This window comes from Felis catus, chromosome A3 (genome assembly GCF_018350175.1).
Source record: "Felis catus isolate Fca126 chromosome A3, F.catus_Fca126_mat1.0, whole genome shotgun sequence".
In the NCBI taxonomy this organism is placed as follows: Eukaryota; Metazoa; Chordata; class Mammalia; order Carnivora; family Felidae; genus Felis; species Felis catus.
This window is the reverse complement of record NC_058370.1, coordinates 44,930,870-44,944,072: the sequence shown is the minus strand read 5'-3', so window position 1 is coordinate 44,944,072 and position 13,203 is coordinate 44,930,870. Positions and strand designations below refer to the sequence as shown.

At 43.3% G+C, this 13,203-nt stretch overlaps 1 protein-coding gene across 9 annotated transcripts in view; it reads right to left on the bottom strand.

Annotated features, from left to right (window-relative positions):
• The window catches only part of RIN2 (Ras and Rab interactor 2), a 224,041-nt gene that overhangs the window by 10,939 nt on the left and 199,899 nt on the right, over positions 1-13,203 (bottom strand). For all 9 annotated transcript variants that reach the window (XM_006929986.5, XM_019826878.2, XM_019826879.3 and 6 more), the window contains one exon: positions 1,406-1,711. In XM_006929986.5, coding sequence (XP_006930048.2) covers positions 1,406-1,711 — 306 coding nt within the window. The remainder of the gene's footprint in view (positions 1-1,405; positions 1,712-13,203) is intronic.

Below are 13,203 nucleotides of genomic sequence, written 5' to 3'. Positions count from 1 at the left end.
GGACCAGGAACAAGCTTTGCTCTGCATTCAACATGAGCACACAGTTAATTTATTTAAATGTAAAAATTCAGTATATGTCGAATAGATACATATGATTAATATATAGCAAAAAAAATGCAGTCCTTATTGCTACTTTTCATTACAAAAGTGAGTCTCAACTCAGGGTGATTGTGCCGACACCACCCAGGGGGACTTGGCATTGTCTGGAGACATTCTTCATTGTCATGAATAGAGGGTGGGGTGCAAATGACATCCGGGATGCTGAAGAACTCCATACAGGAAGCAGCCCCCACAACAGAGAATTATCCATTTTAAATGTCATTAGTGCTAAGGTTGAGACACTGTGCTTTGGAAGAACATAATCCTGTGAAGACACTATTTTTGAACTTACATAAGTGATTGTCTGAACTACAGAAAATATACTTCCTGTATGTGAACTATGTTTGCAAATTTCAGAGGTCATGTTCATATGCTATCATGACCAGCTCAGGGGCTCACATTTTAATGCCTCTGCCCGACAATGTGCAAAGCGCACACACATTCCTATCTACCCAAGCAGTGGTTAATACATCCTGTGTGTTCTCTCTGCTGTTTCTCCATGAAGCAATTTTACTTAGAGGAAAAGTTGATAATCATCCATGGAATTACAACAAGCTCACTGAAGCCCTGGAACTATGCAGGGTCCAGTCACTAGCCATAATATGGTTACTTCTGCATCTCGAAGAAATAAACTGACAAAATCTGAGGGCTTACTTTCGAACTATGTAATTCTTTTGTGAATTCAATTACATTATGTCAACTTGTAGCAAAGAAGGAAGAACCAATGAAACAGCTGTAATGAAACCACATGGTTACTGAATACTCTATGTTTGACACATGCTGGATGTAGATCATGGACACAAACCCTCATTGGCCTAAATGTAGTAATGATAAATAATTGCTAATATTTCCACCATGCTTGGGGCTACATGTGCATTGCCTCATCTAACCCCCATCTTATGAAGGACAGGGTCATATTCAGTGACAGGTATAGAAACTGCATCTTAGAAGTAGATTAAGGTAGCCAAAGCCCATAGTTAATTAACTCATTCACAGAGTGAGGACGTGAATTCAGTCTCCAGAGACTGAATCTGCATCCACTGCCTTGAACTAAACCTTTAACAAATTGGTATCATACAAGAATCTTGTCTCCTCAACCGCCTACTTTTCTTGGTGTTACCAATCTATTGCAAGTGACCAATTTGCCAGATACCAGCCTAATACTGTGGGCTGTTTGGTGAAATCAAGAGGTTGAAAGAAAGAGAAATTGGGAATCAGAAAGCCTGATGTGTCACTGGCCACATCGCCAGCCACGTCACTGGCCGTGGTGGGGAGTACAAGAAGCCTGGACTTCCGGTAGCCTCACCTGAGTTGTTCTCCATGACAGTGTAAATAAGCTTGCAGACCCTCAACAGCAGCATGACTTTCTTTTCCGGCGAATACATCTTCTGCATAGTCATGAATTTGACTTTGATTTTCTCCACATCCACAAAATCAGGGGTTGGGGCGAACACCCCCAGCTCCTGTGGGTTCCTCTGCCGCACAAGCTGCAGATTCTCCTTGAGCTGTTTCCACGAGCCGTCGGCCATATGGAAGTCCCTCAGCATGGCCTCCACGTGCCCCTTCAGGGGCTTTAAGATGCACTTGTGCATGGCTTTTTCCAGCACCACATCTGCCAAAGAAAGTGCAGCTACTGTAACCATTGTCTGAAGGAAGAAGAAATGCAAGGTCTGCTTTCTCAGAATGGACACCTGGAACTCTGCATTGGTTATAGGGCAGACAAGTTATAACTTCATACCTGCCCACCAACAAAGCTTAGCAGTGCTACTGCCCCCCACACTCCAACGCGTTTTCTGTAAAGCCAGGGAAAGCGAATCTTCCCTAATAAAGTCTTACAGTTCCTTTTGCAGGCAGTCAATACAACAAAACATATTTGTTTTAACCACTTTTACACTCCTCCTCCATGAGCACAGGTGAATATTCAAGAAGACATTCTTTTGACCCAGTCCTCCACTGATAATCCAGTTGACAGGTTAGTAAATACGTTATTTTAAAGGACAGATTTGCTAATAGGGAAGATTCAAGGGGCGCTTGAGTGGCTCAGTTGGTTGAGCGTCTGACTCTTGATTTTGGCTCAGGTCATGATCCCAGGATCGTGGGATCGAGCCCCACATCAGGCTCCATGCTGAACATGGAACCTGCTTAAGATTCTCTCTCGTTCCCTCTGCCCCTCTCCCCCACTTGCTCTCTCTCGCAAATAAAAATAAAATAAAATAAAAATACAATACAATACAATACAATAAAAGGAAAGATTCAAGATTTCTCAAAATATTTCCTGAGGAAATAAATTCACCTAAATACATGTGTAATCTTAGATTGAATTCTGGACCAAAAATTCTTTAAATTATTTTCAGTGTTTATCTTTATTTTTGAGACAGAGAGAGACAGAGCATGAGCGGGGGAGAGGCAGGGAGACACAGAATCAGAAGTAGGCTCCAGGCTCTGAGCTGTCAGCACAGAGCCCGACTCGGGGCTCTAACTCGTCAACTGCAAGATCATGACCCGAGCCGAAGTCGGACGCTCAGCCGACTGAGCCACCCAGGCACCCCTGGACCAAAAATTCTTTGTCTGCTATAAAGAGCATTGGTGGGACACCAGATGAGATCTGAATAAAATCTGCAGGTTAGGTAATACTGTGAACACTCAATCTGTGTTAATTTTACTGTATTTTTGTAACAAGATGTCTCTGCTTTTAGGAAATATGCACTGAGCATTCAGGGGTAAAGGGATACCATGTCTGCAACTAACTCTGAAATGGTTCAGCGGGGGAAGGGAGGGTGTATGTGTGTGCCTGCATGTGTGTGTAAGCAAAGAGAAAGGAGACCAAACATGTGACAAGGCTCTAACGTGCAGGGTATTAGAGTAAAGGGTAGACATGATTTCTTTGCATTATTTTTGCAACTTTTCTGTATGTCTGACATGATTTCAAAATAAAAATTTTAAAAACGCTGAAATGTGTTTCTGGTCAGAGTTTGGAAATACCATTAGGTGTGGAAGGCGTTATTTTCCCCCTCTTTGAATGGTTGCCCAATGAAGTCGCTTTCTTGGCTGACAGTAAAATGACCATAAATCTGGAGATCCAGCCTAAAGATGATTTATACAGTAATAATCTCTCTGCTTTTGCAACATCAGTTTTCCAATCTCAAATGTTGGTACATTCTCATCAAAGCCACCTGGGTAGCCAGACTTCATTTATGAGACTTTAAGGTGATTCCATTTTGGAAGCCCAATTTCCTTATGAAATTGGAAACCATTCTCTCTCTGGCGTTGGGGATTCCTGACACTGGATCAAATCACACTGCATCCAAATTATCACCTATTATTAGAAATCTAGGCCGGATGCACGAACACCAAACACAATTTTCCCATACAGAATTAGAGCTCATGATAAAGTTAATGAGCTGCTTCCCGAGCCCAAGTTTGTTGTTGTTGTTGTTCCTCCAAGTCCATATCCTATCCAGGAGATCTTTGTTTATTTTATTTTTTTTAAAAAAGCTTATTTATTTTGAGAGAGAGAGAGCACAAGCAGGGGAGGGACAGAGAGAGGGAGAGAGAATCTCAAACAGGCTCCGCACTGTCAGTGCACAGCCTGATGTGGGGCTCAAACTCACAAACTGTGAGATCATGACCTGAGCTCAGATCAAGAGTCGGATGCTTAACCAACTGCACCACCCAGGCGCCCCAGGAGATCTTTGTTTAAATGTAGAGCTTTATATATCTATAGGAATCAAGATTGAAACAAAAGAGTTTATAAAGTAAGAAGAAAAACAGAACGTTTTTACTTGACATCTGGCATTGAAACAAATTACTTGGTCTTCATTGGTTATTCTGTGTTAATAAACTTGTGTGACCTAATAGCATCTTTGACTTTACCCTAAATGACCATTACGTTGAAAAGCTGATAATAGCAATTCACACCAAGCATTCAGTTGGGCTAGGCTCTAAGTGCTTTATTTTATTAGCTCATCTAATTCTTACAACAACTCTCTTATTTTTGCATAATACTAATGTTATTTTACAAATGAGGAAGCAGAGATTTGGAGATGTCTAATGGCTTGCTTGAGGCTGCACAACTGTTTTCAACAATCACATTGCTTTCCAAAGTAAATGGCCTCTTAATTCTAAAGTTCAAGGTGCTTTATAAACATTCACCAGTTTAATCCTCTCTGTCTAAAGGTTACACAAGCTCCATTCATGGTTATAAGTGACCACCACTTTGTTAGAATGAGGTCACCAATGGGGGCAGAAGTCCTGCCAATCATTAATTGGGACAGTACATGAATATGGATAGAGGTATGATTCATAACAGCCTCAAATTGGAGACCATCCAAAAGCCCATCCCAACGGAATGGAGACCAGGATATATTCATACAGTGGAATCCAGAAAATGGAATTCAGAAACGGGAGATTTCACTCCATGAAAAAGAACACACTGCAGCTCCAGACGCAACTGGATGAATCTCATAGATACGATGCTGTGTGAAAGAAGCCAGGCATAAAACAGTATCTCCTTTAGCATTTCACTTATATAAAGTTCAGAAGCAGGCACAATGCATCTATGATGACAGAAGTCAGGATGGCAATTACTCCTAGGAATAAATGAAGCTGTGGGGGGACCCTCTAGGGGAATGGAAATGTTCTGTTTCTGGATCTGGGTGGAGACTACATGTATGAGCTCATACGTGAAAATCTGTTGAGCTGAGCATGTAAGATTTACACATTTTATGAATGTAAGTTACAGTAACCATGTTTAAGTCAAGCCAATGGAAAACAACTGGAGACCAGCCTGAGATTTTCACCTTGAACCCCAAGGGCAACTTCTAACTTCAGGGTGAGCCTGGTCATCTCTGAGGCAGAGCATTAACACGAATCATCTACACAAGATTCTGTGCTGTTCCTGGGGGACAACAGCAGAAATACCATTACCAGTGAGCTGAGAGGGACCCTTATGCAACTCATCCTTGCCACCAAGGAAGAGACACTGGTCTTTGTGCCACAGACTCCCACCCTTAGGAATAAATGATGCTGCAGAAATCTTTTGTTAGGAGGCTTGAAACCTGGGATTCATTGCCAAGTGCCCATTCTCTTAAAATCCAAAATGAAAAGATAAAAAAAAAAAAAAGACCAATGTTAGTTTTTTTTTTAAGTACATTTTTTAGCGGCCATAGTTTATTTTAGTTTTTTTTTTTAAGTACATTTTTTAGCGGCCATAGTTTATTTTATTTTTTTCAACGTTTTTTATTTATTTTTGGGACAGAGAGAGACAGAGCATGAACGGGGGAGGGGCAGAGAGAGAGGGAGACACAGAATCGGAAACAGGCTCCAGGCTCCAAGCCATCAGCCCAGAGCCTGACGCGGGGCTCGAACTCATGGACCGCGAGATCGTGACCTGGCTGAAGTCAGACGCTTAACCGACCGCGCCACCCAGGCGTCCCTGGCGGCATAGTTTAGAAATCAGACTGGTCTCTTTGCATTCTTTTCCAGGACTTTACTCCTAACTCCCACCCTCCTGAAATCCTTAACAAGCATAAAGAATAGAAAAAATAAAGTCCAAATGAGACTTGGAACCCACTGGCGTCCAACGGGTAACAGGTTCTGTTCACAAAACAAGAGGGAAAAATGATTTGGGAAAACAAAAGGAACAGAAAATCTTACAGAATATGGTTAGCTCAAAAATAAAAAAAATTTTAAAAAGGAAAGAACAGATTGGTAACATCTCTCATAAATTACTACTATCTGTTGTTTTCTACTGTCTGTGGTTGTTTAAGATCCAAGAAAACAAACTCTCTTAAACCATAAGAACAAATGATACTATTCTAAGATACCTCATATGCACTGACTTTTCAAATGTTCAAACAAACCTCATGGAGGCAGGACTATTATTTGTTCATTTTATATATCAGGAAACAAACCCAAAGAGCTCAATCCCACATAGCTAGCAAGAAAGGGAGCCAAGATTTGAACCCAAGGGATCTGGTTATGTCAGTTGCATGTATCCACAAGCGAAGAAACGAGCATATAAACAACAATACTAGAGAACTGTTTGAGCTACAATGTTTTGAATATTCAAAACCAATTGTTAGGTGAATGATCAAAACTGGAAGCAAATTTTTGGAAAATATTTATAGACAGATCCTTTCAATTGTTCCCAAAGCTCAGGCACAAGCGGGAAATGGTAAAGAGAATGGCAGGGGCTTAGATACTCCTTGCCTTAGGGTGAGCTGATGCAGTCATTTATAGGAAGCATTCAATGTGTTAGCCTCTAGAGCTGTGAAGCGATCACTCCTCTATTAGGAATGGAAGACAGAAGCCCTGTCTCTGTTGCTTCACTCTGACCAACAGCACAGATTCCAGAGAAGGCCAGAGATCAGACAGGGAACCATCACAAGACTGGCTCATGCATCAGCTTGGTTTGAGTACTTTCTGCTTACCCACTGCTGCCTAAGGGGAAGTGAGAGTCTGGGAGGTTAAGGTAAAGTCCAGAGAAGGCACATGTCTTAGAAAGAACACTAGGAACATGAAGCCTGGCAGCCAGCCCGGCTCTATCTTTCTAAGCAACTTTGGCCAAATTGGTTCACCTCTCTGCCATTGACTCGAACTTCTGAATTGCCATCCAAATCACTGCCCATGGGAGGCAAGACGGAACTAGCACCCTGAGTGATGGCCAAAACAAAACAAAATAATAACTGACATTCTCTGGGGGATTCTAACAGTACCCAGAATCTAAACAAAATAGGTTGCAACCTATAGTTAGTTGACAAAGATAGAAGATGAGGTCACATGGCCTCTTGGTTTACTTGGTTTCTAGCATTCTGATTATTTATTTCTTTAAAAGGAAAGTGACAGAAAGAGAAGCTAATGTTTGAAATCTCAAATTGTGAAGTTACACATACATAATTGCCAAAGTGTGCCGAGTTTCCTCTGTGCTGTTCTTATTCCCAGGGGGCTCTATGTGTGTCCCTGTTGTAATGTTAACCCCCATCCCAGCCCCAAGAATCAGGAGCCAGTGACACCCTCATCGTGCAGATGCACAGGTGGCTTAGAAGTCAAATGACTCTCCCAGAGTCGTGGGGATGAAATGCAAGCCTGTCGCTGTTGCCAACAAGCCAGGTGGCACAACGGGCCTCCCTCCATCGAGAACGGCAAGACGAGTTTGATATTTTCTTTATGTGCTAACATATCTTCCTTTGACTGTTTAATTGGATTAAAGATTAGAGCTGACATTGACCGGGTGCTGGAGTGTTCCAAGCACTGTTACGCACTTCCTATGGATTTAAACAACTGTTTGGCTGAAATGAGTATAGAATCCATATTTGTTTTAGCTTGGGTTCTCCCAGAAGCCAACCTTGAGACAAGGACTCAAGTATGAGTGGTTCATCTGGGAGGTGAGCCCAGGAAGCACTGGCAGCAGACAAGGGGAATGAGATGGGAGAGGAGGCAGCCAACATTATGTGCTTTATTAGTAATTGTAATCCAGTTATTACTGGGGGCAGCTGGAGCTCCACCAGCTCAACCCTGCTGGAAGTCCAAGGCATGGTGTAGAGCAAGCCTCAGGGCTGTCCCACCAGAGGGGAGGCAGCTGGGGTATTTATACACCTGTTCCTATCAGGCTCCTGGACAGCAGAGAGGGCATTAATTTCCCAGTCTTTCCAACTGCCCTGGACAAGGGCTCTGGTGGCATGAGAAAGTGTCAGGCAAAATGTCACAGGCACCAGGAGTTGGAAATCAAACAGGTAAGTGAGTGTCAGTGGGGCAGGCAGAGTGATGTCTGGTTCATGTTACATATGAAGAAACAGAGGCACAGAGATGTTAAGACATATGATCAAGTATGCACAGCTCAGCAGCAGCAGAGCTGGGACTTCAAACCCAATAGTCCAGCCTGAGCATGTGCTCTGAACCACCACATGCCTTCTGCCTTTCGGCTGAGAAATTTATCCATCCTGTCTTAGCAGAGCTGGGATATGATGCCCCATAGCCACAAGAGAACTTTGCTAATCCTCTGTACAAACTACTCATAAAAAGCAGACCACCTGGTGTTCAAGTGTCTCTTGGGTTACATGTGAAGTCCAAATGAGCCATTTCTACTTTGTGACCTTGAGAGAAGAAGGTGACCTTTCAGGGCCTCAGCTTCCTCATCTGCAAAATGGGATCACTCACAGCCTCCCAGTGGGATTGTTGTGAGGATAAAGTGAGATCCCACTAGGTGAGCATTTCATATGCACCTGTCACCTCATAAATGGGCAAGAATCATTGGCTCCCTCTTTCCTTTTGAATGTGGCCTTGGAATAGGGACACCAGGTTTAGCGATTCGTGCCCATGTCGGTTTTTTTTCTTCTGTGTTAACTGTGGTTTACTTGGTTTGAAATGAGAACCAAAAGTGCTTTGATAAATTAATTGAGAAGCTGCCTGGTTTCCTGTACATCTTTCTCTCTCTTGTGCCTTCTTACTTTTCCTCAGACCCTCCCACCCATTGGTACAAAGGCAGAAGATCTGAAGCCCCTGGGTTTTCCTGCCCCAAATTTGCTGGTGTTTTGTCACAGCCCCACTGTGTCCCCACCTAACAGCTCAAACTCACAGATAAGCTGAACATCTTGGGCAGTGGTATGTCTTTCGGAGCAAGAGGAAGTGAGAGGTGGAGAGCCCCCACAGCCCCATTTCAGATGAGGAATCATGAGGGATGAAGGGTGGATTTGGTTCATTGCTGACAGGTTCTGGTCTACTAATTGTGAAGGCCTGTGTCACACTGCTGTCCCTACTCTGCGTCTGTCTATCCAGGTCTCTGACATCCTAGCTTGTCACACTGGCCTACAGGTGTTTATGGACAGGTCTGATTCGATTGGTTGATACTTGGGCTCCAGAGATTGTTAAAGAGTTTGACTCTTACCCTGCTTGGGATGAGTTTTCTAAAATGCTTTTCACCACCTTAAAGACTCAGGCAGCTTCCGTGGGAGCGCCCCTGCTTTGCCCTCCCTTCTTCGTTCCATGTTCTCACTGAAGACAACAGTATTGCAGCCCTCTGTGCCTCTGTGCCTCTCCACATGCTGTTCCCTGTGGCCGGTGGGCTCCTCGCCTTTCCCAACATGGATGGATTCCCGTGCAGCCTTGCCTGTCCACCTCCTCCCCACACCCTGGGTCCTTGGAGTTCTCTGTTGCCTCTACTGTGGCATAGAGCAAACTAGACCTCTCTCCTGTGAACACCAGACCTGACGGTTGGTTGTCAGGTGAGCCAGCTGCAGTCCCTAGCTAGAGGCCCACAGGTAGCAGGTACTCCAAAAGTGACTTCTGAATTGAATTGAATTCACTGAATTGAATTGAATTCACCCTTCCTTTGGGTGGCTACATGAAAATTATGCTTCTTTTCTCCTTAGCCCTGCAGAATATAGGAAGCGTGACTCTGGCAATGAAGCCATCTCCCAGGTGTGGGGCAGCCAGCCCCATCCCTGCAGGGGTCTCCTCTTGCCCTGCAGGGGTGTTCTCTAATCTGGGTTTGCTTTACATATGTGAGCAATGCATGCTTCAGCCCATAAACAATAAATAATAAAGGATGTTTTATCATTTACAGGAAGGTCCCCCCAGCCCAGCAGAGATGGCACCAAAATAAAGATGGCAAGCTCTGGGGTGGTGATTCACTTAGGTTTTTGTTCATTTTTAAAAAAAAGAAAAATTTTTTTTCTTTATTTATTCTTGAGAGAGAGACAGGGTGTGAGCAGGGGAGGAGCATAGAGAGGAGACACAGAATCCGAAGCAGGCTCCAGGCTCTGAGCTGTCAGCACAGAGACGGATGTGGGGCTCAAACTCACGAACCACGAGATCATGACCTGAGCCGAAGTTGGACGCTCAACCGACTGAGCCACCCAGGTGCCCCAGGTGTTTGTTCATTTTGATGGGCTTCAAGGAAAGGCATTATGCAAAAATATAGGTAATGGTTTATGCATAGAATCTGTCCGACTGATTTCGGTACCTTCTAGTAAAGGGCCAGCAAAAACAAACGCAGTGGAGAAGAGCCCAATCTTCCTTACTAAAAAATTCTAAATAATTGATGCAGCTCCTCTGGCCTTGGGGAGGTAGAGCTGAATTCTAACCTCATCCCTTGGGTGTGGACAGTGCTTAGTGTCCTGCTCCTGCAGAATAGAGTATGGAGGGAAGGGAAGGGCTGGCATTTAATTTTACAGAGCAGAACTTGATCTAGGGTAAGTCTTGTAGAGAGCAGGCACCCCCTAGTAGGGTGACTTCACCACTGTGGTCTTCTTCTCTCCTCATAAAATGGCCCCAAAAGGCAGTGTAGCCACCCTGGGTGGTGTGAAAAGCTCTCCAGATGAGTTGGTTCACTCCCACTTGTACCCCTGCTTGACCTTGCTAAGCTTTTGTTTCCTCATCTCTAAAAATGAGGTTAATAAATGGGACCCCAAGGCATTAAGGGGATTTAAGGGGATTCTCTGCATAAAAGTGCTCCATAAACCCTCAAGAACCACACACCGGCGAGGGATTAGGGGGACTTTCACTTGCTTCTATTAAAAACACAGTATGCATTTAACACATACTCTTGGCCTTGACAAAAGGAGGCAGGCTATGAGTTCTGGTTTCTAAAAAGAAGCCCCAGGGCTTGGACGGTAAGTAAGAGTCTCCAAAGTGGACACCGTCCTCTGAGAGGTAAGGTGGAGTGTGCTACTGTACTGGCCTGTTCCCTGTAGACAGACTGGGTAAGCGACGCTAGCCTGGGGGTGGGTCCCCGGATGGTGAGGGCTCAGTCTACATAGTAAGACAGCCAATCAGGGCATCCTGTTGGTGGGAGTGGAGTAGTGGAAGACATGTCCAAGCCTCAAAGATTCTGATGCCTCCATTTCAATCAATGTAGCCTCTCAAGTGTCCCCTTGTTCATGCACTCAATTACTGTAAGATTCTTTTGCCTGGTGATGTTTCCTGCCTGGGAAGTACTGATCTCTCTCTAGAAGATTCTCAGGACATAGTCAGAAAACACTCCAGCACAGACATCTCCATGAACCTTATTTTGTGATGCCATCTCAGTTCCCATGTTGCTAACGGTGGGAATTACTGAGCTATCAGTACCCCTGCACAGAGTATTATGGAGTTGGAGACTCCTGACACAGATCCTTAACTCCAGAGTTGTGACCCTTCTCTTAGTTGATATAATTAACCCAATTTTCGATGCCCTAGGGTAAAAAATGTACAACAAAATATGCCCCATGGAAAAAAGAGGTACTTCCTGCTGGGGTCTTACATTTAAACTAATTTTCAAAACTAATACATTCTTTTTACATGTTGCAAGAGGTCAATCTTTCTCCTTTCTCTCTACCCTTTGCTAAATGTGCAAGGACATTCACTCCATGCAGGAGATATGGTCACATGGTCTAGATCAGAAGTCAGACTTGAGGTTCTAATCAACTTGGCATCAATATGCCACTCTGGTGGCTCTTCAACTGAAAAAGAGGGGCACCTGGGTGGCTCTGTCAGCTGAGCATCTGGTTCTTGACTTTGACTCAGGTCATGATCCCAGGGTGGTGGGATTGAGCATCGCATCTGGCTCCATGATAAGGGGGGAGCCTGCTTAGGATTCTCTCTCTCTTCCTTTGCCCCTCTCCCTCACTTGTGCTTTCCCTCTCTAAAATAAAAGCATAAGAATTAAAATTAAAAAATTAAAAACAGCAGATAATAACTCAAGGGCTTGAACCAAACTGTGAATTAAAAATTAAAAAAACAAGAGGCACCTGGGTGGCTCAGTTGGTTAAGCATCCAACTCTTGGTTTCAGCTCAGGTCATGACCTCATGGTTCATGAGTTCAAGTCTCACATCAGGCTCTGCACTGACAGTGTGGAGCCTGCTTGGGATTCTCTCTCTCTCTCTCTCTCTCTCTCTCTCTGCCCCTCCCCACTCACTATCTCTGTCTCTCTCAAAATAAATAATTAAACAAAATAAAAATTAAAAAACAAATCACACTAGATATTGAAGCTTGAGACAGATTCATGAAGCAAAGTAGTTGTAATTGTTTAACTCCTAGAGAGTTACTTCAAACCCCCTTTCTTATTCTGCTATGCTCACTTTTCACTATTGTTTCTCTATTTAAAAAAATCACATGAATATAAATTGAATTTAAAGATATTTTTTCTTCAAACAATTAAAATGCTCTTTAGAGAAAATGCATGTTTTACTATATAGCAATTAAATAAAGCATAACCATTATTGTCCTGTTTTTTTTGTTATTGACTTAGGAATACAAACACCTGGGGTGTTTTTGTTGTTGACAGTTGGTGGTGGGTTGTTTGAATGAAATAACAAATTTGGGATTACTGAGATTTTTGGAGTTGGACAAACTTTGTTTTTCTTGACACAAAACTTGAAAACAGAGGGCTTTCCCAAGATTAACGTCAAATCAGATATAAAAGTTCTTTTACTTGAATAAAATCAAAATGCTAACCACAAAAATGCAACAAGTTCTGCAGAGTGGAGATTTCACGATCAGAAATTCTGAACTAATCTCTCCCATTGGTTGAAAACGACTGAAGCAAGAGTGGTACCATGTGGGAGCTCACCAATGAGGAACACATGTTGGAGTAATGAGTAATGTCATACCCTATCTACACTTGACACACCAGTAATGAGTATATCTCACTGTCAATGAAGTTACTTATCCCAGGGCTTTCTAGTAAGACCTGAAACTATGTGCACTTTTTGTTAAAGCATCTGTTTGTCCTTTCATGTACCGCTTTGTGGGGGTGGGGGAGTGAGGGTGAGTGGAGAGCTATCCAGAAGGGAAACCATATGTGGCCCTGGAATGAACAGAGACCTGACTTCCCTCGGAGGCCACCACGTCTCCCCCTCATTGGCTTCGTTCTCCAACCAGGAGAGCAAAGCTGATGTCAATCAACCAATATTTATCCAAGAACCTCTACAAGTCAGGGCTTTTGGGTGAGAGAACTTTAAAGAGTAGTCTAAACAGGATGCAACTTTTCCATAATAGGACACAAGCATTTGGAGTGGCAGGTTTTGTGTGTGTGTGTGTGTGTGTGTGTGTTTTGAGACTGACTTATGTATCATTTTATCCTTATCTAGAAAGTGCTGACTTAAAGGGTTGGGACAAGAATATAT